Source organism: Amphibalanus amphitrite, unplaced genomic scaffold, assembly GCF_019059575.1.
Source record: "Amphibalanus amphitrite isolate SeventyFive unplaced genomic scaffold, NRLGWU_Aamphi_draft 000001F_arrow, whole genome shotgun sequence".
NCBI classification, from domain to species: domain Eukaryota; kingdom Metazoa; phylum Arthropoda; class Thecostraca; order Balanomorpha; family Balanidae; genus Amphibalanus; species Amphibalanus amphitrite.
Window position 1 is genome coordinate 2,187,011 of NW_024881499.1, and position 24,438 is coordinate 2,211,448.

A 24,438-nucleotide genomic window follows, 5' to 3' on the forward strand; every position below is an offset into this window, starting at 1 on the left:
TGAAATATTGTAAGGTCAACTGGCATTATATTTGCAATGAAAATACACCAACATCCACAAGTTCACTCAACAGCAACCGCTAAAGAACGTCAAACAACGTTGCCTTTGTTGGTCGCGTCAATCGTTAAAAATACTCTGGGAAGGCACTCACCTCAACAACTATAAAATCGCATAAACACGAGCACAAGAGACGCATAAGAACGGGCTCTAGCAGAGCAGGACGTTTGGTCCACTGGCAGCTTAGCGCCAAATATCAGATTCAGCTGGCTGACGCCATTTGCACACACAGAACATTTATCCACCGACACATTTTGTTCCCGGTACGCGTAGAGCGACCTGTCTGCGAGTCATTCGCTGCTCCCGCACACAAAGCCTGAGGCTATTGATTGATCCGCAATCACTCGGAGCAATGCCGGATCGGCGGGCTGAGTTCCGCAATCGCAGAGGTATGTGCTCACGGACGGTACAAACAACTCATCAGCGGAATGTAATAGTCTCCTCTGCTGCTGGGCTGAACGCTTTGAGCCATTATCGATCGCTATGTGCGCTGTAGGGCCGTGAATCCTCTATCAGTGTCTGTGTGGCGGACTGGAGACCGGCAGTCCGCTGGAAGTCCAACTATGCCGGGTCTTGACGACGGAACACGGTCCATCCCACCCGTCATCCAGTTCCACAGCGCGGCACTGCGCGACACTGGTCTACTCACAACCCACTGACGGTCACACACCGATCACAGATCCCCGCTGTTCCACCGGGCTCGGAGCTCCCACGCGTGACACTGCCGGCCGTTCGCTCGCTCTCGGTTCTCGCTCAGCGGGCGGCCGGCGGCACGGGGTCAGTAACATCGGCCTCGGGCGCCGGCCGCGCCGCCGCCCCGGGCCCGTCCCGTGACCTGGGCGGGCGCGGGTCGCCGCTGCGCCGCCGGGACGACGCGCGGCTCACGTCCCGCGGCGGCAGCGGCGGCGACTCGGCGCCGGCGGCGGCCAGCGGGTGACTGGTGGCGCCGCCACCGTCCAGCGGCGGAGTCATTGATAGCGCCGGGTTGTCGTAGGCGGCGCTGTAGTCGCCCGGGCAGGTGTCCTCCGACGGGTGCCGGCCGCGGTCGCCCTTCAGCTCGTCACCGTGCTTGGTGGCCATCAGGAAGGACGAGTTGTGCCTGCCCAGGGTGTACTGAGGCACCGTGTTCGCCTTACTGCTGATCACCGGCGCGCCGGCGTTCACCTGAAATGGCGACACGGAAGGTCAGAGGTCAGAGGTCAGATATCGGAGGTCAGAGGTTAGCGGTAAAAGGGCAATGGTCAGAGGTCATTTCTTTTTCTTTTGTTGGGTTAGGCCCTTTCGGTCGACAAGACCATTGCAGAGCCGGAAGGATGATAGGAATTAGGGGGAGACATTGGTCTGGGCAGGCATCCTAGTGAGTCGCCGGGGCTGAGCCCGTCCAGAGGACAGGCCACCCAGCCCCAAGGCACTCACTGCGCCCGACTACGGGGTGCGCTCCCTCGGGAGCAGCGGTGCCGCTCCAAGGGAGCAGCCCGCATGAGATAAAGTTGCCTGTCCAGCCCGGAGGGGGGTTGCGGCGTGGAGGAGAAGGATTTCTGTATCCTGAGGATAGAAGCATGGAACGGTGGTCAGAGGTCAGTGACGTAGCACATCAGAAGTCAGTGGTCGCAACAGTACCACGGAATTTGAGGCAAACGGTCCGATCGGGTCAAAAGTCAGCGGTACAGCGGTTCAGAGGTCAAAAAGGTCACTGGTCCGAGAAGGCAATGGGACAGCAGACACTGGTTAAAGGCAGTAGGTCAGAAGTAGCAGCAAAACGGCTCGGGAAAAATCCTGCCCGAGAACACGGATAAAGACGACGGAAAAAGAAGCACGGAAGCAGCTTGATCTACGCTATAATAGCAAATGGATGGCCAGGACTTTCCCATTGATTCGGTTTCATAAATCTCCTAACACAGCAACAGAAGGGGCACTTCTTTTCCCCTTGCACGCATTCAAACCCCACAACGCTAACCAGTCTTCTCCTTCGATCCTATCTCTTTCTCTCTATATCACCATTCCCACTCACTAGTCGCATTCTCTGACAGACGTGTTTTCCGAAGACCACGCACCCCTCCACCCCCGAGCCCCGACACAGCTCCGCTCACAAAAACACCAGTGGCACACCTGTGCGGCCACCTCTGGCGGGCGGCATTCCCGAGACGATGACGTCACCACCAGGTGTGTGACGTCATCGTCGCGGTGAGTCACCGCCGATCGGACGTTATGAGCGTGTCTACCGCTGGATCCGGCCGGACGAGGTGAAAACGGCGCACAGAGGTGGACACAGGAGATATACATGGCTACTCTCCGGGTAGTAACTACGTCTATGGGGGCAATGTTTTAGGGAGATGTCGCTCACCAAGTGACTCCCTGGCTGACCATGCTTCACGATCCAGCGTGACCTCACTGTTACGTAATATGACATATATGACAATACAAACGACGCATACAGCTCCGCGGCCCACATGCTTATACGAAAGCTAAAGCTAGCTAAATAAGCTCCTGCATATAACCCACGGCAGCCGTCGGCATGCTCACCGGATGTGCGTCGTTGGCGTCGCCGTTGCCGACGCCCTTCAGCTGAATGGCGTCGGCCTCGACGTCTCCTGTCTTTCGTCTTCGGCAGCGTCCGCGCCGGCTGGAGCAGGCGTGGAAGGCCAGCCAGACGAAGCAGACGATGAGCAGGCAGAACATGACGCCGACCAGGATGGTAAGCCGCTCCAGGTCGCTCTCCATCCTCAGGAGAGCTGGTGGGAGAGGTCAGGTCAGCACGTCAGGTCAGGTCAGCAGGTCAGGTCAGGATAGCACTCGGGTCAGCGCTCAGGTCAGCAGGTCAGCACTCGGGTCAGGTCAGCAGGTCAGGCTAGCAGATCGGCGGGAAAAATATGAAAGGTTTGGTGACACGTAATCAAGAGTGACCTCATCCGTAGAAGAAATTAGTATTGAAATATAAAAAGCGCATAGCGACAACAAGTGAACTGTAAAACGTGTGGTTAAAACATCAGTTGTAATAATTTAGTTGCTGTTACCATCCAGCGTGGAGTAGATACAACTGTATCGATTATTCGTTCGCTCGTAAGAATTTTATAGAGTGATGACACCTGACGACCGCACGCTAAAAAGGACCAGCGGCTTTACGGCTGCGTGCTCTGCTGCCGCTCGGCCGCGCCGTTCAAAACAAAGGCCGGGTCAGCTTGAGTGTGGCCAGCCGTGCACGGTCGCTCGTGGACTGTTACCGTTCGGCGCCCCCCCCCCCTGGCTCCCCACGCCACTGACCTTCCATGGACTGCTCCTGCTCGGCCCTCTTCATGTACCGCAGGTCATGTAGGTGATCTGAAACAGAGAGAAAACGGCCGTCAGCATTAAATCACAACTATCGACAAGCCTATGACGATGAACTCGGCAAAACACGATAGTCAATCCGCTTATAGCCCGCACCGCCCGCTCGGCAGACACCCCGAATTCCGCTGGGACATGTCTACACCTGTTGGCTGGTCCGTGGGCCAAACAGCGCGCCTGGTCCGCACGGTGGTCCCGGTCCCTGGTCCGCGGTCCCGGTCCCCGGTCCGGAAATGCCTGTCTGGCCCTACAGGTCGGTACATGGCGGAGGAGGGAGGGAGGGAGGTTCATGAACCTTACCACAGGGGAGCCTCGGGGTTGGAGGCACACAGCACCCATGCGGTACAACTCTGCTCAGGGACCAACATACCTTCATCGGTCATTTTGTACTCTGGAGACTCTTCATGGGAGAAGAAGTCCAAGTTCCTCACGACAGGCTGGGTAGCTGAAGCCATAGTGGACCAGTAGACGGCTGCTTTACCAACGCAAGCGTCGAAATATCCTCGAGAGATACAATGCGTAAAAGAGCAAAATGTCTAAACTTTCCCGATGGGCAGTATTTCTTGGCGCTAATCGCAGTTCTCTTCACACGTGCACTGTCACCGGTGATCGACAGATACTGCTCCAAATCGGCTGTCTTCACACCGCAAACCGCTCAGCCGGCAGTTCTCAGCGCTCAATATCCTCTCAATCCTCAGTTCTCGGCGCTCGAGAAGACTCTTGATCGTCAGTTCTCACTGCTCACAGTCTTCCCGACCTCAGTTTTCACTGGCCGCAGTCTTCCCGACCTCACTTCTCACTCTTCGCAGTCCTCCCGACCTCGGTCCTCACTGTTCACCGTCCTTCCTCCGTCCGTGTCGCTACGGGTCTGACCACCACTGCCGCCGTCGCCGGCGCCGCTCGGTGACTAAGTTCGTTCCAGTGGCGGCCCACTCACCGGGGAGGGGGTAGAGGGGAGGGGAGGGGAGAGGCCGGAAATGACCGGCCGTCTGGTGGCCAGACTGGGTGGGCACCCAGTCCCGCCGCCGCCGGCCGCCCCCGCTCAGTTCTACCCCTCTGCAACCGGCAGACCTCTGTCACGGGTGGACGATAGCCTTGGTAAGGTTTCACCTGACCGAGCGTGGCCAAGGTGTGATCCCACGGGCGAGGCTACCGTGACTACAGCGTACCGGAACCAGCGAGACACCTGTGCGAGCGCCGAGCGGTCCCACGGCCGGCGGAGCCAGTGGGAAACTGTAGTTCCTAACCTGTCCGCCAGGGTGCGCGCAGGTCTAGGTCCATGACCCGCAGGGCCTCCTCTAACATACCCACTGGGTGGGCAAATGCCCACCCAGTCACCGCAATTGCCCACCCAGTGGCGTCGATTTGCCCACCCAGAAGCAAATGCAAAAATTCTGGTCCGGCCGGACGTCCGGTACTACCTTTCTGGTCTTAAGCAAACTGGATGCTGTTTGAAGGTCAAAAAAGTTTTCTGGTTGCCCGATATTCAGGGGCGTAGTCAGAATTTCCTCAAGGAGGGGGCTAAACGCACAGGGGCCCAAAATAACCCCCTCAAAATCCAAAAAGCCATCTGGTTGGATCCAATAATTTTTGGAGGGGGCCCAAATAAATAGAAAAATATCTATAAACAAAAAATATTAGAACTGAGGGGGTAAGCAGTCCATGGGCCCTGTTAGATAGGCCCACGAATAGCTTCCTAGAGTCGCCAGTCGGTTTTGAGGGCGGTCTGAGGGCCCGTAGGTCGGATGAGGGTTCTTCAGACCGTCACAGGCCCCTACAGCGCATGAGAGCCTCGTAAGCCGTCTGAGGGTCATATAAGCCGCCTAAGGGCCACTAAGACCGACAAAAGCCCTCCTTGCACTTGCAGAGGCCCAGTCATGCCGACGGAGGGCTCTCTCAGACAAACTAAGGACCCGTTCAGGGCATTTGAGGGCTTCCTCAAACCGATAGGGGTCCCTCAGATCGACAGTGGATCCGATCCGAGCTCCCTCAAACCGATATAGGGTCAGATCAACAGTCGGAACGCATTGATTCTGTTTACACACCGTTGGACTCAAGTTGGACCCATCCCATCCAACTGACCCCCTGGTTTCAATAGGGCCCCAAGGCTCTAAAATTGGGGCTCTCTTGGCCAAGGTATAACTACTCAGCTGTGTCAAAGGATCTGCCGCAGGGGCCTTTGCGTCGCCAAGGGCCCACTGTGTCAGCCAGGGGCCCCTATAGAATAAGGACCCCTGGCTTCCAGGGGGGGGGGGAGGGCATGGTCCCTTTGGCCCCCTCCTTGGCTATGCCACTGCAGGTGACAAGCGTTCTACCAGGCGACCAGGGGGCAGGGGCCAGGCGACCAGGCCCCCAGGCGACCAGGGGCCCCAAGGCGACTAGCCCCCAAGCGACCGGGGCCCTCTGGGCGACCAGGGGCCCCAGAAAACCGGGGGTCATCGGATGAGTGCAGGGGCCCATTGGGCCATCAGAGGGCCACATAAATGAAACTTCGATATCAATTTTCTTCCGAGTAAAAGACGTTTTATCCAGTGTTTGAAAAAAAAATATCCCGGGGCCTGGGGGGCTCCCCCATGGCGCGTTTTGCGCTCAAGGGAGGGGGCCATTGCCCCGTGGCCCCTCCCCCTTGGCTACGCCCCTGCCGATATTGTAATTCATGGACAAAGCCAGCTAAATCTCTAAATACGGCTGAGCTAAACAAATAAGCAAGAATCATTACCGGTTCGGGTAGCCTTTACTACAATGTATTATGTTAGTTAGCCCTCGCCCGGTGAGGGGGGTTGATGCACCCCCCCCCCTAAGGTTTTTCCACAAATAACGTAAAAACGGCGGCGCTCAAATTTGGCATACCCTCTGGGGCAACCTTTTGGCACTTGTCCTGAAAATTTCAGATCTCTAGTCTTTTCAGGTCAGGTCACCAGGTCACAAACCCCGTACAAGGTCAGGGGAAAATTGGACTAGTTTAGCGGCAACCGAATGCCAGAGTTTTTCGTTGATAGCGTGAGTTCTATAGCTCGTAGCGCTACCAAATTTAACCCTCGCCCGCACATGCCATTTTCCCATCCTAGAACGCACATGGGGGGGGGGGGGGTTGCTACCCCCCGCGCCATTTCGTTCCTGTTGGAGATAGAGCTTAGCGGTAAAGACCAAAAAGATTTTTTGGGAAGAGACGAATCCAATGATACCCAGTTTTACCATCTCAGGTCAGTCATTGACCTTCCAGGTCAGGTCAAACTAAAAAATGTTGCTGTTTTTGGTCACCGTTGAATATCAAGTGCGCTGCTCATCATATACCGATGACGATGCCGTTTTCTGGTGCCAAGCCAGCTAGAACCTCTTTGTCACACTACCCGACCAGGTTTTTGCTGCTGAGGTCATTTCAGGTCAAGTTAGGTCAAGGTCAATTATATGTGTTTGTATGTCTGTGTGTGTCTGTGTGTATACTGATGTGTGCACCGATTGGTTATGTGTCCATATTACATGAAATCATGATCTGAGAAGCTTTTACCAAAAATGCAGTCAAAAAAACTTCACAAAAAGTAAATTCCGCTTGCCTAAAACGCAATTATCTTAGATGACCTAGGTTGACCTTGACCTTGACCTTGACATCTGTACATCGTCGAACAACATGTTCCATGATAGGTGGGAGGTAAGACTGGCAAAAAAGGCCGAAATCAAGGTGTCAAAAGCTCACAAGGCCCATAGCCAACGCAAGATGTTGAGAATTGGCCATTTGGGTCATGACATGACCTGAAAAACAAGGTCATATCTCCGAAACCAAAAATCACAGAAACTTGAAATTTTCAGTGGACGTCAAGAAAGGATAGAGGAGCAGCTATACGAAAAATCAGCCTTCTAGCTCTAAAAATGTTGAGTGCAGAGCAGAAAGACTACCTGAGGGGTGGCAACCCCCCCCCCCCCATGTGCGGGCGAGGGTTAAGACACGACTTGGAGCATCTGTTTGTCACTTGGCCTTGGAGTTTTAGGTTCCAGTGACCCGAGGCCAGGTCACAAGGTCACAAAAACTGGTACATTGTCAAAATAGCAAGAATACCGAATAAGAATACCTAGCACGCAGTTTGCGGAGGGCTGTACATGTAACTCTGGAACGAATCGCTCGAGCATCGCTAACCATAAAACATACGACAAACGTTAACTTTGCAAACTATCATCTTATTTCCAATAACGGCACTGCTTATTTCGCCTCACCCCCGCCCCCCCCCCCCGGTAACAGGTTTTGAAATTGGTTGAACCCCAAAACAGTGGCTGGATTCGCCCTTGGGCAGGGGAGTAGCGAAAATTCTGCCCACCCAGTGAAAAATCCTTAGAGGAGGCCCTGATGACCCGACGCGCAGAGGGCGCACGGCGCGCTGTGGAGAAGCCAGAGCCTCTATTGTCAGCGGCTTCACGGAGCCTCAGCGCGACCCGCGCAGTCGCCCAGTCACGGATTTGCGGAGCGAATCACGAGTCTCGTCATGGTGTTTAGCCGTGACCGCCCACCGCCCGCCGCCTATACGGCCCGCGCCGCGGTCTGTCGGTGCTGGCTGAGAGCTGTGCTCGCTGCATCAGCCCCGGCCCAGCGGATACGATGGCGTTCCCATCGTCACGCCTGGCTGCCCGCGCTCCCTTCCCACAATTACGCGTTATGGCAGACTCCGCTCCAGGCAGCGGGCCAGAGCGCCGAATTACATCCGGCCGATGCACGTAGGAATGGCGGCGCAGTGCAGGTACACCCGGTTCTGCTAATAGGGGTCAGATTTGGGTTGGCATGCGTGATAAGGTCGACTTAAATACTGGGACTGATAACTGATTTGTGGTTGGGGCTGCACGGTGATGCAAATGGGGCTCACGAGTGGCCATAAATACCGAAAAGGCCCAAATTTCAAGTTCACCTAATTGAATAAATCGTAATATGGCCAGTCAGGCAAATGTTTGAAGTGTCTGAAAAAAACATAACTTTAATGTTTTTGTCAAAACCGGCCTCGTGTATGACTGTCAGAAGTCGTGACATTTTCTATGTCGTAAAATGACTGTCAGATACTCGCAGCTTCAAACGCCGCTAGCGTGCGTCCATTTCATACAAATGACAAAAATTATACATGGCAATGATCCCCAAGGTCTGCTGCTTCTAATGCAGGGTCACAAAAAGCCGTATCTCTTTTGGTTTGGCGTTGATATAACTATTTGTCATCATGTTGCAATCGCAGTTTTTTATTTAAAAATATTTGCTTTCGTTTCACTTAGAGCAGTTTACACAGAGTGTGCCCGTTAGTGCACCATACCATAGCATTCCCTAATCATTTCTGAGCCGCACTGTGAAAGAATGAAGGCGCTAGCACAGGGCTGACCGGCGCTACTAATTAAGTTTTCGTCCGTTGCGGTCGGGTGCCGCGGCGCGGTGGGCAGCCCGGGCGGCCGCGCCGCGGGCGGGCGGCCTCAGCGGGGGTTCGTCGGTGCATCCCTCTGCTGTTCCTAAACGAAGTGTCCTATCGCCTCGCGACAAAAACCAATGGATTGCTCTTGACAAGATCTCGCGAGTGAGCATATTACTTTTGACTTAAGGTCAATATTTGACCTACTTATAACAGTTCAAAGTTAAACGTCTGTCGAAATTGCGATCCGCGGTGAAAGCAATCCGCCCCGACCGCGACACCCGACCACGCCGGACAAAAACTTCAATAGCGCCGGTCTGCCCTGTGCTAGCGCCTTAATTCTTTCACAGTGCGACTCAGAAATGGTAAGGGAATGATATGGTATGGTGCACTAACGGGCACACACTGTGTAAACTGCTGTAGGTGAAACGAAAGCAAATATTTCTTAGTAAAAAACTGCGATTACAACATGATGACAAATGATTAGATCACCGCCAAACCAAAAAGGCAAAAACGATGCGGCTTTTTGTGACCCGCCATGAGAAGCAGCAGAATTTAGGGATCATTGCCATGTATAATTTTTGTCATTTGTATGAAATGAACGCACGCTAGCGGCGTTTGAAGTTGCGAGTATCTGGCAGTCATTTTACGACATAGAAAATGTCACGACTTCTGACAATCATACACGAGGCCGGTTTTGACAAAAATATGAAAACTATGTGAATTCAGATGCGCCAAGCATTTCTTTGGTTAGCCATATAGCGATTTACTCGGTTTGGTAAACTTGACTTTTTGGTATTTATGGCCACTCGTGAACCCCATTTGCATCACTGTGGGCTGGGACCGTCGATATATCATGATCTTACAGGGTTATCTTCCTCACCGTATATGTAAAGCTCGGATTGACGTTCACAAGTTTACTTGCAATGTACGTGTATATGCATTGACGTTGAAATGAGACAATTGGCTCAATACAATTGAGGTGTCCTGACAGGGTCGAAATGCCTTTGGGGTGTTTTCTTGCTAAATGTTTTTTTAGGGCTTTATCAACCAAACCAACGTCTAATGAGTCAGCATTATCCATTCGATGAATAATGCATTTCCGAAATGCAGTGCTCAGCTCGGTGGTGACATCATCTGCATTTTTGTTGCATGCCTGTGTGCTACGGCATAGGTCCTAGCCCATGAGATCGCAGCAGACCTCGAAGACCTCAGCGCCTCTAGCAGCCAACCCTCGAACTAGCACCCCTGATGGAGCTCACCAAACGCTAATGCCCATTGCTAGTCGCCATACACACGCGCCCACCCCGTCACTCAAACCGCGAGATCACGCCTGGGGCACCACAGCTGACATCATCGCCCTCACTATGACGTCACCACACCTGTTGTGACGTCACCGGGCGGCCGCTGATTGGACGCCGGCCCGGCCGCTCCGGTCGGTGACGTCAGACGTCTGTCGTGACGCGAGGTCGCTGGGCCGCCTTCCCCGAACGCAGCAGCATTCAGCGGAGGGTCGGTTCACCGGCGGAGGGATCGCGGGTCGGTCGAGAACCGCCGGCACAGAGCCCGGGCTGCCCCGACCAAAGGCTTCAAGGCCGACGGAGCCAGGGTAACGGCTGAGCGGTCCGCGGGCCGACCTCGACTCAGAGAGGCGGGAGCTCGTCGGTCGCCAATGGGAGGGAATGCGGTGTATGGAGCAATCGTGCGGCCGGATCTAGCCACTCGTCAGGTCAGCTGATTTACCCAGGGACGGCCACAGGGCGGTGTCATTAGCCTGAGGTGTGGCAATTCAGTGCTGGTGCAACCGGAGTCGAGCTGTTAATCAGAAGAAGCGACTGATCTCTACCAAAAATCTCAGAACTTTGCATTTAAAGGAGGGTTGTAGTGTCGAACAATGGCCTTCCCGGTCAGCTTCGGTAAATTCGCGCAGCTGCATTGCTGCCGGTAACAGCTGCTTCGGTATCACTGATGCGTTGAGGTGCGAGGTTATCTGCGTTGGCCCGATAGCCTCTCACGCAGCATCCTCAGACCCCCCCCCCCCCACACGAGATACAGAAGGCCTGAATCTGCTGAACATCCGAAACATCCAATCGGCAATTCCCTAGCCACGGTGGCATAGATGACTTTTACCCCATCCTGCCTGCGCCCTAAATACTTCCATGGCGTTTAGATTTGAACCCCTCATTTCTCACAACCAGCCTCCTCTTTCAACAAATCTCGCATTCGCCTAGGATATCTCCCTGAGTACGCTTCTGCTATTTACCCACCTGGCCCTCCCACCTCCCAGGTGATCTCCCTGAGCACGCCTCTGCCGTTTGCCGATCCGACCGTCCTGCCGCCTCCCAGGTAATCTCCCTGAGTGCGCCCCTGCCGGCGCGGTCGGGCCGGCCCGCCGCCGACTGGAAAGCCGGTCGGCACTCGGCGCTCGCGGCCGTCTCGGCCTGGCTCGCGCTCGCGCTCGCCGAGTGTTGTCAGCAGGGCGACTTCCGCATCTGCCGAGTGTCGACCCCTGCGCGGACTCCGAACTACGCGGGGCTGGGCGGGGACCGAGCACACCCCCTCCAGCAGACGGGGCGGGGAGGGGAGGGGCGGGGAGGGGCGGACGAGCTCTGGAGACGCGGGAGACTGCGTTGCAGCACAGGAGAGGAACCACACGGCGCGGCGGCTGGCATCGGCGGACCCGGGGATTCGATGTGGCACGGGAGATGCGCCGGGCACGGTTCCTGATAAGTGTGGGATGACTGGCAGATAATTAGATAGATTGATGATGAGTTGTTTAGTACTGAGTCATTATTAATAGCAGCATGGTTCAGGCCATCAACAAACAAGTCATCAACAACCAAGCCGTAATCACCACGCCATATGTGGAAGGCTTTTGATGTCAATACAATACAATACAATACAACCATCGATCAGCAATAATGCATTGTTTGGCGTTTGCAGTCAATAGATAAAGAACAAATAAATCGCAACTCAACGATGTTTCCATCAAAATAAAAAGCAAATTCTTCAAATCTCCCCTCCCAGGCCTCAACCCGTTCTTTCCTCGCTTCTTCCTACGCACAGCTCGTCTGTGTGTCTCCGATTAACCTCCCTCCATATCGACATCCTCCCCATCGATCCCGGCTCTCAGGTGCTCAGTGCAGACTGCAGACCGCTCCGCTGTGTCACGGGGTCCGACTCTCAGGTGTGTGACCGCTCTGCTGTGTCACTAAGGCCGTAGACGGGACGGGGAGGTGTGGACGTGGAGTGACTCAGACACAACTCAGTCGGCACACTTGGACTCGTCGATCGATGGTAGCAGAACGGCTGCAGTCCAATCGACGGAGCCGGCCCCGTCGGCAATCTTATTGGATGTGTGATGGCCATGCTGTCATCGTTGCCAGCTTCTGCATACATAACTAGTAAAGCTTTATGTGACTTCCAATGGCTAGCAAGGTCGTTCATGATGCCCTTACGCGTTGTGCATCTGCGTGGTATTTTTCAGTTTATTTCCTGGACGTTTTATCAATCTTGGGATAAATGTTAATCATAAAAGCAATGAAACGTTTTTCTACAGGACTATGCTAGTAGTGAAAACATCTCCGAAATAGTGACACATATATACCGGGTGTAAATTAGTAATGTCCCGATGACGATGAGCCATCAGACAGATAGGAATTCCCTCCCATTCGGCACACCTGTACAGATGCGGAACACTTGTGTCGGGACCAGTGAGACACGGTGGTGGGCGTTATGTCATCGCCGTGCGGGGGCGTACGCCAAACGTGTGCGTTAGTCATAGCACACGGACTATAACTCTGCCTCGAGCGGGAGCGATGAATTTACACCTAAAGCAAAATACCAACAGCTAACGATAAATACAGCTAAAAGTTAACACTAACAATGGTGCTGAGCATTGAACACTGAAATAAATACCTAACTATCAACCGTTCATGAAGTTATGAGGTTCGGTGGGTCACGACATGAAAACGACACCTAGCAAAGTACGGCGAAACAACAGCAACATACAACAAATCGGATTAACGTGGTGATACGCTTCAAACACACAAAGCTATAAAAGTAAACACACCGCTTAGGTATAAGACACTGTAATGCATACGTATAGCATGTAGAGAGACCGAGCATCGCAATAACGGCACAACATAACTGCTCAGCGAAACATGCATCATACGACGGCAAAGTGGCTCACAAAAGGATCAGGGTGCAATTAAAAAGTGTAACAGAACTTAAGCTGGGCATAGAGTGATTGATGAAGGACAACACAACATACCACCACACATCACAGTGCAGCAAAATGCATCCCACAGATGCCACAGCACGGTGCAGTTGGGCCCATCCGTGCCCAGCCGAACCTGGCACGGCCTGGCGCGTCCCGACCCGACCAGCACGGCCCGTGCACAGTGCACCGCAGCCCGGCCTGGCCCGTGCCCACACTGCACAGTGCACACTCACAGCCTGACCCGGCCCAGCACGGCCCGACCAGCGGCAGTTTTCTGTGACTATTTTGGGTCTCGGCGTGTCACGCTACTGGCGGTACCGGACCTGAGACGGTCACCCCACTCACGCAACTGAGCCTGTCACCACAGCCTGTCCCGGCCCCACCGGGCCAGCTTAGTCACCAACGTGCCCCAAATAAGCGCTGCTGTTTTTTACCAGTATTTGTTGCAGACTGAGGTCCACCAAACGCCGGCTAACGGTAGCGGCTTCGAACGGAAAGGGGCGCATGATGTCGTGAACTCAGACGTAATCAGTAATGTGTATGACAGGGACATATGAACAGGCATGAGATCACATAGACACTGGACAGACTGTTGGGTCACCATTTCTACGTAAGAGTTACTTTGAAAGACATTCTACGGATTTTCCTACTCTTGCAGGCCACACATACCTTTCCCACAGAGGCTTAGCTCCAGAACACATTAGCACCGAGAAGACGGCATGGGTTCCGGATACCTACATTCATCACTGGCCACTATTTGAACGAACAGCCGGCTCGAAAAGAAGCCACTTCGCTCGGCTGGAGCGCTAAGAGCCGACACGCTGCAGGCGCCGCGATAGAGTCCGCCTCCAAACCGGACCGGCTCGGCGGCCGGGTCAAAAAGTGGCCGCCTGAGATCAGATAATGGAGCGCGGTGCACGCGAGGCAGGCTGCTCGGGCAGCCCGGCCGACAGCCCGCCCACGGCCGTCCGACAGCCCGGCCAGACAGCAGACAGGAGCACTGAGCTGACAGCGACCCGGCGAGTACAGGGAAGACGGCACCGGCGACAGCGGCAGCGGCAGCAGTAGTAGCAGCGACAGCGCGCCACGGTGTATGTAACACTGCTACCGCACATGTCCCGGAAACAGAGACCGTCAGACAGGAATAAAAACTCCTTCCCGCTGATAAGCCTGCCCTAATCATGTCCGTATTATTTGTAATGCTGGGTATAAACAGCTCCAGAGGCTTTGCAGGATAAGAAACAGGCTATCAAGAATGGTGTAAAGTACCTAATCACAGCCGTTCAAAAACAAGGGCGAAGTTCTGGAAATATTGTGAGTGAGCTACCCTTCGCGCACAATGCTCCCCTTTGTTTTGAACTTTTAAATCATCGCATTTAATTATGCTATATTTATCACGCTCTTGTTTTCCAGCAAACAGCGTAGCACAAACATTCCTTTCAGCTTACGCTGGCATGAAATCACCTTTGAATCGCCGCTGTACGGTAGATGTTCGCCGCCGCCGCTGTCTTATAAGGCCTATCCGGTTACTTACCTCCCCACACAATGCGATTTCAGCGCTTCGTACAGTGCTCCACATTAAAAATCTCCATTACCAACCATAGCTGGCTGCACATCGCATGATTGTTTATTTTTGCGGCCGTTCGACCAGGCTTGTTTGGACCAATCTTTTGTGGCGCTCCACGCGAAATGTGGCCGTGGCCGTCATGCAACACCCGGACACTGCTGGCTGGACGTGAACATCGGGCACAGCTGCACTGCCTACGAACACAGTCAAATGCTAAGTTTGCAGTCTGAACAATTATACAGGCCGGGTATTGGTGATAATTACGTTGTTGGATACAAAATATAGAAACATAAATATGTTGGAGATAGATTGGTGCGTCAGCACAATGCTTGAAACGAGGCATCGTCCTACGATGACGAAGTATCGGTGGGCATAGAATAGTGAATAAAATTGAAAATAAAATATATTAGTATATCTTATGCCAGCTGATGCGCAGTTATGCAGCATGCCTAATTGGAAAATGAGTGCCTATGTGCCAAATATTTACTTCCTAACACCTTTTCTAATTTCACATTCAAAGGTCAGCTCAGCAGGACAGCAGACTCTGCAGTCCCGCTATATCTGATCACTGTCCCACATACCTGCCTACCAAGCAGGCCCTGTATGGGACACCGGTACAGACTCTCCCTGCCTCTCACTACTGCGCCAGTCTAGGGTGAGAGCCGAGACAGGTGAGGACAGAGCGCCGGATGTAGCGGCGCCCGCGGCACTGCTCCCGTCCTCTCTCCGTCGGCCTCTCGCACTCGGCACGGGCGCGCAGCGGCGGACCGGGCACGGGCAGGTACGGGGGACTGCACCGACCTTGACTGGTCAGCCCCGGCCGTCAGACCCCCCCCCCCCTCTGTCAGCTGGCCGCAGGGGTCACCCGCGGGGGAGGGGGGGGGGCGGACATCCGGCCTTCCGTTACCTATATGCAGCGAGGGAGACATTCCGTGGCTGATCGACAGCCCGCGTCACTGCGAGCTGTGGCAGGCACTGCTGCTAACATGGAGCGGTGGCTGCTGCTGTTATGTAGTGTATGTAGTGTATGTAGCCACACAAGAAAAGACGGTCACTGTCGTGCGAAGAAAACAGTGATCGTCACCAAAGTACTGCCATTTACAAGTAGCGATGCTTATTCAACAGCATCAGCGAGCGTAACACTGTTACTGTCGTGACGACCATGCCACACCATCACTTTACTGAAGAGAGAAGGCGAATGGAAGGGTAGTCACTATCAGACATCGCGGAGAAAAGGTAAGGGATGAAAAAATGATGAGACGTAACGGTGGCGAGTTATCGAGGCGAGCCTCCCTCGTCCGACCACGTCACGCAGCACGCCAATGTTGCGTTACAATGGAGAGTTGTCACGCAGGTCGGAGTGGGCGTTACGACACGGCACGGAAATCACGCGTCAACGCTGATACTATCTCTGATCTGCCTGTGACGGATGTAAGGTCGGGTCTGTTTTCGACTCGTGTATTGAGTTTGTTTGCCTTGCTGGTCAGGCATTGCTCCAACAGACGGTAAATAACTTTTGAAAATACCTATCTCCAATTTTCGTATTTTCTGAGCCAACATTTTGCGAGGAATCCGATGGTGTGGTCCCTGAAATCTGAAAAATTTCCATTTCGGAGATAGCACCTATTTTTTGAAAAGTAAATATTCGTCATGCACAAAAGTCAAATAAATTGAAAATATAATGAGTGAATATTCATACTAACAATAGAATGTATCGAACATAAATTAGTGATATATTTTAGCTGAGATGATACTATATCTGCTCATACATGTACGTGAATTAGTACATTAACCCTCGTCGGCCGAGAAGGGGTTGGGCGGATGCCTCCTCATAGGGGTTTTTCGCGATAGCTCAAAACACGCTAAGGGAAAACAGCTGAAACTTGGCATACCTAATATTTTATTCAAGCTGGATCTTTTGACACCAACTGCGTTTTCAGGTCAGGTCAGGTCACTGACCTATGACGTCATAAATGAACCTCTGCACGGTCCTCAGAAGTTGCAACTTTGCAACGCCCTCAGTGCCAGAGGAACTTTCACAGGAAGATGAAACTTACAGGACGTAGTATCCTTTAGAGGTCTCACAAATTGTATATCTCAGATTTTTCCCAAATGTCACATGAGGTCAGTTCGGTCACGTGACCTCACCATAATAAGTCAATGGAGGGAAATCTGAAAACTGTTATTTTGACGCCGGAAATTGTCTAAGAACTGTCCCAAGCACATGAAATCGTGGTTTCATGCACTCTTTGTAAGGTCCGATCATGAAACCACGATTTCATGTGCTTGGGATAGTTTTAGCTCATTTCCGGCGCCAAAATAACAGTTTCAATATTTCCCCCATTGACTTATAATGGTGAGGTCACGTGAACGACCTGACCTCATGTGACATTTAGGTTAAATCCGAGATAAACAAGTTGTGAGACCTCAGAAGGATACTACGTCATGTAACTTTCATCTTATTGTGAAAGTTCCTCTGGCACTGAGGGCGTTGCAAAGTTGCAACATCTAAAGACTTCGCAGAGGTTTATTTATGACGTCATAGGTCAGTGACCTGACCTGACCTGAAAACGCAGTTGAGGTCAAAAGATCCAGTTTGAATAAAAAATTAGGTATGCCAAGTTTCAGCTGTCTACCCTAAGCGAGTTTTAAGCTATCGCGAAAAGCCCTATGAGGCGGCACCCGCCCCACTCCTTCTCGGCCGACGAGGGTTAATGTACTAGTTCATGTACATGTATGCGCAGATATAGTATCATCTCAACTAAAATATATCTCTAATTCATGTTCGACACATTCTAGTGTTGTTACAAAAATTAACTCATTATATTTTCAATTTATTTGACTATTATGCCTGACGAATATTTATTTTTCAAAAAATAGGTGCTATCTCCAAAATGGAAAATTTTCGGATCTCGGGGACCACACCATCGGATTCCTTGCAAAATTTTGGACCAGAAAACACTAAAATTGGAGATAGGTATTTTCAAAAGTTATTTACCGTCTTTTGGGGCAATGTGTGGTAGGAGCAACTAAGTGAATCTGTAGCTGTTCGATTCGGCTCCTTTGCCGGAGTGCACTTTCAGCATCGAACCCGCCGGAGCCGAGCGCCCTTGTCCAGTGTCCACCCGTTTAGCCTGCTCGAGACCACTCTTTCACCACCAGTTTCCAGCCTCTAAGACCAGTTCTGAGCCGCTGCAGATACGCTCATGTTCCCGGGAAGCCGGCTGACCGCAGGCCGCGTTCGCGGGACGGGCGCCGTTTGCTCGGGCCGCGCTGATGTCACTATGCCTCTCTGAGCCTGGACCTCACTAAGGCCTCCAGCTGCGCGGCTAATGTGCATATTCCGCAGCGATCAGACACATACACTTTCCTGCAGATATTGCAGGGTCGGAAAGACAAGGCGCCTGGCGCAATGCATATGACATAACCGTCCATGAACAGTTACAGTGTAAGCAGTTGTTACTGGGAAGGCAGTTTTCCTTTGCCATAATCAGGTGTATGACGGTAAGCACGCACAGGCGAGAACGGGACTCATGAACCGACAGGACTGGGCACTTTGAGGATGGTATTGGATGACCGGAGGAACTTCAAAATGCGGCAGCCGCATGGTCGGCTGCTGAACGCGGAAAATTCCATCCGAGATGCCGTGAGTGAAAGCTGAGCTTGCACGAATCTTAAGTACATTGCACGTCACAAAGTTAGGTATGGCTTTCTCAGAAGGGAGAGTGATGCACACATGAAAAAGGCCAAGTTTTGGATTGTTAAATTATATGTTAGTGAAATGATAAGCATTCAAAGTAAAAAGTGCATACTATACTCAGCTTATCATATTCATCACTCAGCTCAAATTTTATTTTCCCTCAGACCATGTCCTAGAAGCATCGCTCAAATCTTGACTGGGCTAACCTCATTTTCTCGTGTTCGCTAAGAACCGTATGGACTTTGGCCCGCCGTGAGCGGCTCCTTACGGTGGATATAATCTACTCGGGAACATTAAATCCTCCTCGAGCGTGACGAAAATGCTGTCATGTATTAGCCAGAGACAAGGCCGTTTCAGTGATTGTGACGATAAGATACTTTCCTCAATCGCTCTAACTTTATTAAACGTAATGATCAACATCCACTCCATAAAGAAGCAGTCGCGGCAGCGTGCTGATTGTTGCCTGAATCAAAACTGACCCGTTGTGTTATCAGAGGAAAATCGGGACGGCAGCTCACCGCCTGATGCTATCTGGGTGCCTGTATTCGGGCCACGGTGTGTCGGACCATTCCGGACATGCCTCAGGAGCCGCGACATCGCCGATCACAAATAACAGTTAACAGGGCAAGCTCGTCATTAATGTACATACAGAGGCCTTAACCTGGCTGCTGTCTGGAGATTGCAGAGCGTCTTACAATTGTGTCGATTGGAGACGGGAGTCCAACAGGAGCCGTGCCAGCTGTCACTGACTGAGTTGGTGGGGTGGTTTTGATGCCGATAACAATGGTCTCACTACCAGGTAGGCTGGGTCCGTTAGCGCTAGTTTAAAGGGACACTCCCACCTTAACATTAGTTTTGAGTTGAGATAGCCAAATTGGTGGCCATGGCCTGCAAATACCGGTTTGGGCACTCACAACATCGACAAATGCTTTAATTCGGAGATATGGAATTTCAAACTTGCAGTTTTCGGATTCTAAGGGGCTAGTGCATTGGTATGCCCCCTTAGAATTTGTGACGTCAGCGGAGATCTAACGATTTTTAAATCTTTTACTAAAACATTTGGTAGCACGCGGTGGTATATGCTGCTTTGCGCGCAACAAATGCCGCACTTTCAAATAAAGTCGCTAGGAACAGCGGAGATCCCAAAAAGTAAACAAAAGTAAAAGTCTAATATCTTGAAAACCGGTGAATATTTTTCGATGAAATTTGGTAGATATTCGTTTTCGCTCTTTCTGAACCGAGCGACATCACTTTCGTGCCAATTCATTAACTTTTTTGAAGGTGGGAGGGTCCCTTTAACGTGTCTGTCGTTTTTATTCAGGCAGCCTATACATTTTACACAATTGTCAAGCTAACAGCTCGTTAAGGTCGGTTTTATTAATAGAAAATGATAATACAGCAAGGGATGGACGTTTATAACACCTGACCAGGCGCGGATACAAGGGGGGGGGGGGCCATGGGGGCCATGGCCCCCCCTTGGCCGATTTTTTTTTCAAAAATAAAATAAAAAGTTAAAAAGCTAAAAAGCTGAAAAGGGGGCCTCCTGAAAATAAAGTGGCCGAAATCCGATGAGTTTTTTTAAACCTACCCACTTAGTTATTTCTTAGAAGACTAGCTGAGAAGACTTCTTTGTTAGAAGATTGGTAAAGCTTTTCATAACTTGGAGGTCTCTTATACTCACAGAGATGACCACTTTTACAGGGCCTCCTAACCTGCACAGAGGGCCTCCAAGCCTGCACAGATGTTGAGATGTTGCCTGAACAGCTAGATAAGCTCAATAGACGCAGTTTTTTTTTTGGGGGGGGGGGGGGCCCAACAAGTGGGAAGATGGGGCCTCCAACAGGCGGGATTATGGGGGGGGGGCCTCCTGGTTTCTAATGGCCCCTCCCTTGGAGATTTTCTGGATCCGCCCCTGCACCTGACTATTAAAAACTACGATAGCAGGGCACACTGACGTAGTAAGTGAACGGGCGTCAGGCTGTGTCTATAGAACAATGGTGGTTTGTGCTCGTGCGACAGACGACTAAGGCGGAACCGGGTGATTTCAGACACCCGTCCCGAGTCAGCCATGGAGCCGTCTCAAAGTTCGAACAATTAAACAATAGGTAAACAAGGCGACTCGTCCGCCCGGTTCCTATTTCCACGCGGATTTTACAGGGAAGATTCGACTTAATTGCTTGTTGACGAGTGATAAGCTAAATTGGTAGCACGCAAGTAATCGAGTAACATCTGAAAATAATTAATTACGTTCATTCATCACACGCGTCCAATGTCCATAGGAAATATCCTAATAACCTATCCTAACCTACCTGTACTGTGATGCATTTTTATATACCTACCAAAGCGAATTATTTGCATCTGCGCGTCGGATAAAAACGGAAAACGCTCTTATTTGAGAGACACTCAAGCATACCACCAAGTGCGTTAGAGAACACCGTGCTTCCCCGCCTTGAAGTGTACGATTTTTAATGGTGTTTAGAGAATCAAGTTGAAAGCGGAATAAAACCAGAAAATATCGTTTCTGGAATATAATGAGGCGAGCTGGTTAGGTATACCTAACTAACGCCTAACGTCTACTAGCCTAACGCCAGACACTATAGTGTCTGGCGGGCACTGGAATATTGGTTTAGAATAAAAACGGTAAATAACGATCAGAAAAGCAAATCCACTGCAGAACTGCTCGACAGGCTGGGCAGTGGGCACGTCTCCGTGCCGACAGGACCTCAGTCCATATCAATGCCCCCTCCGTCCCCCTCTGGCTCATCGTGGCCTCGTTCAGTGACAGGCGGACCGTTCCCACAGCTGCCCCTCCCCTCCTGCCCCCAGGCTGCCCCGTGCCGGACTTTCCGAATGTTCCCGGCGCTTAGGTACACCATTCCCCCCCCCCCCCCCCCACCCGCCCGGCCCGCTCACGGCAGCTCCGATACATTGATAATTCGTCCAATCAGCGTCGCTAATTGCCTCCCGTGTGGACGGTGCTCTCCAATTACCCCCGTGCCAACACGCCTATCGGGCCATGCGATGTGGCCTTCAGCAGTTGGACGGCCTTCACGATCGAGCCGTGATATGACACGCGCATGGGGGGGGGGGGGGGGTGCGGTGCAAATTCCTGTCAAAAGGGGCCGGTACGGGGCTAAAATCCGCCTGACAGAGCCTGTGTTGTCTAAGCCCGATCAAACATGTATTGGATGGAGTCTTGGAGGAGCATAACTGCTGCCCTGAGCTCTGACGGGCTCAATAACGGACTCAACATTTACCACGTCGAGGCAAATAACACTGCTTCTATGAGTCTGCATTGCAGTCTGGCTACATTCTTACATCGGAGCTAGGCTTTGTTTCGCGATGAAACTTTGCGTGCTCAGTGTAATAGCGCCATATGTTCGACACCCATTGACAGCCAGGCGGACGGAAAGGCCGGTGGGATCCGCCTGAGGCGTTCAGTGCTACATGTCTATGCATTAATGACGAAACATTCCATGTCGGGCCACGGTTACCACGTTTCAAACCCAGGGACAGCGGGCGGCCTTGGCCGCTGCCCAGCCATCGACCCCGAATAACCGAGTGGCCGGCGTGCAGTGCATGAAGTAAACATCAACTGGTTAACTTTGCAGAGTAGCAATCCTCTGTATAAGTCACGGGTAAATAAATTGTTATGTTGTTGTCTCCATGTTATTTTCAATATGTCCAGACTCCTAATTGCTGTGCATAGACAACATTCTAGCATTCAGTGGAGCCCAATGGCGATGGAATTTGATATGCCGACAATATAGCAGTAGCTTTTAAAATTGTAGTGTATGCGACACAAAACAGACGATTCGATGCAACTTGGCAAATATAAGCGCTGCGGATGTGATGAAAAGGATAAGGAGGAGGCTCCACAGTCCACACGAGTGCATGATAGGCTCCAGAGTTGAAGCCAAGTATTTTAGTGGACAAAACGAGTAGATGCAACTACAAAACTTATCGAGGGAAACATAGTATTTTCGAAACCACGACAGTCCCACACGGCCGACAGGATTGGAGCTTGCGTTGCGCCAGTGCGACACTCACTTTAGGTCTGTGGCCTCGGTCCCATGTCCCATCCTCGCCTCGAATACGAGTGTGGCTGAATTTGCCCCTCAATGTGCACAACTTTTCCCTCACAATACGATGCAGTTCCGAGCCCAGTTAGTTGACGGGCGGATCGCAGTGTCAAAGGGCGCGGTTTCAGCAGTGTTACACTCCAATCAGCCATGGCTGCAGGTGGAGCGTTCGGCAGTGCAGGCTGCGGCTGCAGTCGGTGGCGGAATTCCACACCAGTCGTGCTGTTGGTGTTTGAACAATGAACAGGGGCTGACCGTGATATCACCACCGCCACCCGCACCACTGCACCACTGCTGGTGACACCTGGTGCAGCCCGGACAGAGCGGAGTCGCGGGACGGTTCAAATAGTTCAGTTCATTGCTGCAGTTCAGTGGCTCGCAGCCAGTTCAGGGCCGGTGCAGCCAGTTCGGTAGCAGGGACTGGACCAAATCCAAAACCGCGGCCAAAGAATGCAAATGATCAATGAGCATGGATTTACCATTTCGTAATTCGATGGCAGGACATTTCTGCTGATGAAAAACAGCAAGACGAAGCGGGATTCGAAGCAGCCATTGGGCTAATAGTTAGATGCATGTGAAGAAGCACGACATTTAGTCCGGCTAAGTTTTGTACGACGGTCGTCGAACCAAGGCTGTTTCCCCAGCGGCGCTGCGTTTAAGGTCACATCGACCGCTGTGGCCGTACGTCGGATCGATCACGGGTACGGGGAGCGGTGACAAGGGTCACGGACGGCACTCAGAACGCCAGGGTCACGGGGGTGGGGTCAGTGGAGTCGCCGGCGGGGCGGCATCCCGGGGACGTGTTGACGGTCACACGCACGCGGCGGTGGAAGAACCGAAATCGCGGGACAGCGGAGAAACGAAATGGTAACGGCTTGAAGAAGAATAGAATAAAACGGCTGCACGAGTAGGAGCATGCGAAGTCACATCTTCTTCGATAGGTTTGGCATAAATGATACACATGCATGCATTCCGAAGGTAAAACATACAAATGAGCGATCTCAAACGGAACACATCATCAAACTCTTGATCAGCGAACTCCCCCCGAAAGTCTCGAGCCCAGCCCTCTCGAACACCCCTCCCACATTCCCCAATCTTGCTCACCTTGGCACTGGGCGAAGCAGGTGCTCTGCTGGAAGTTCTTGTGTCCCGGCGAGCAGACGTCCGTGCACGGACGGCAGCCGAACGTCGACACGTGACAGAACTCCTTGGGGCCGCAGGTCAGCTCGCCGCACGGCTGGCCGCTCGGACTCAGCCCAGCGATCACCGGCGACAGCTGCGAAACGGCCGACAGCATCCGCGCCGGCCGCGACGAGCCCATGGCGAGCCGGGCGCCGGGCGACGGCCACCGGCCGCCGGCGGACGGCCGCAGAGCCAGCGTGGACACTCGACAGCGGAGGTCGGCCGCGGCGGCACGGGCGGGGGTACACTGGGGTGAGGTGGTCACAGGTTACAGGCTGGCTGTGCTCTCCAGGAAGGCAGCACGTTCAATCACTTGTCTTCTCACTCTCTGAAGCGCTTCACGGCAGGCACCACCGCACCACTCTCTCTCGCTGCCCTCACACCGCGGCTCTACCGGTCACGCGCTGACCTCAGGTCACACTGCTCGTCCGCACAGCTGTCTCCGGCGCCACCTGCCGCTCGCTCGGCCACGCTCCGCCAGCACCGATTGACGGTGCCGCGAACGGTGCGCCGCCTCTTCCCACCGGCCCGGCGAGCCTACGGTCGAAAATTCCCGGAAAGGCAGCGGCGTAATGGCCTTTACCGGCTCCACGCCCCGCCCACTCAGGTGCGCCCGCAGGTGCAGCGCGCAAGAAGGGCCCGCGCGGCGCGGTCGGCGGCTCGGCCGGCCGGCAGTGACCGCAGGTGTGCCCGTGTTGCACGCGACCGGCGTTCGGCGGCGGCCCGTGCTGAATCTAATGAGAGGCGCCAAGCGCTGCAGCGGCACTGCGGCGGGCCAGGCGAAGCGGCCGGTGACCGGTGTATGGTCCCCGTCTACTGCCGCTGTGCCTCCGCTGTGCCTCCGCCGCAGAAACTGGGCCATAGAGCGGCCGGCCGGCCAGCCCGGTCCGCCGCCGGGCGCGCCAGGCACGGGGAAAAATCGCCGGCCGGCC

General features: G+C 53.0%; 1 protein-coding gene across 2 annotated transcripts; it reads right to left on the bottom strand.

Annotated features, from left to right (window-relative positions):
* Positions 1–5: 5 nt before the first annotated feature.
* LOC122388669 lies at positions 6–24,051 on the bottom strand. Of its 2 annotated transcripts, none has more exons than XM_043379984.1 (4): positions 23,429–24,051; positions 3,319–3,375; positions 2,581–2,789; positions 6–1,221 (listed from the first exon to the last, which is right to left on the bottom strand). In XM_043379984.1, the coding sequence occupies exons 1-4, from the start codon at positions 23,643–23,645 to the stop codon at positions 811–813; spliced, it is 894 nt and encodes a 297-aa protein (XP_043235919.1). In that variant the 5' UTR covers positions 23,646–24,051; the 3' UTR covers positions 6–810. The 2 variants fall into 2 exon arrangements, with proteins under 2 accessions (XP_043235919.1, XP_043235995.1); XM_043380060.1 differs by lacking the exon at positions 23,429–24,051 and adding an exon at positions 3,752–4,268.
* Between the last annotated feature and the right edge of the window lie 387 nt (positions 24,052–24,438).

Coding starts and splice junctions, on each gene's coding strand:
- LOC122388669 (XM_043379984.1), bottom strand. CDS start 23,645: ATGGGCTCGTCGCGGCCGGCGCGGATGCTGTCGGCCGTTTCGCAGCTG. Junction 3,376..23,428: donor CTGCTTCGCCCAGTGCCAAG/GTGAGCAAGATT, acceptor TCTCTGTTTCAG/ATCACCTACATGACCTGCGG. Junction 1,222..2,580: donor ACGCCAACGACGCACATCCG/GTGAGCATGCCG, acceptor TCGCCATTTCAG/GTGAACGCCGGCGCGCCGGT.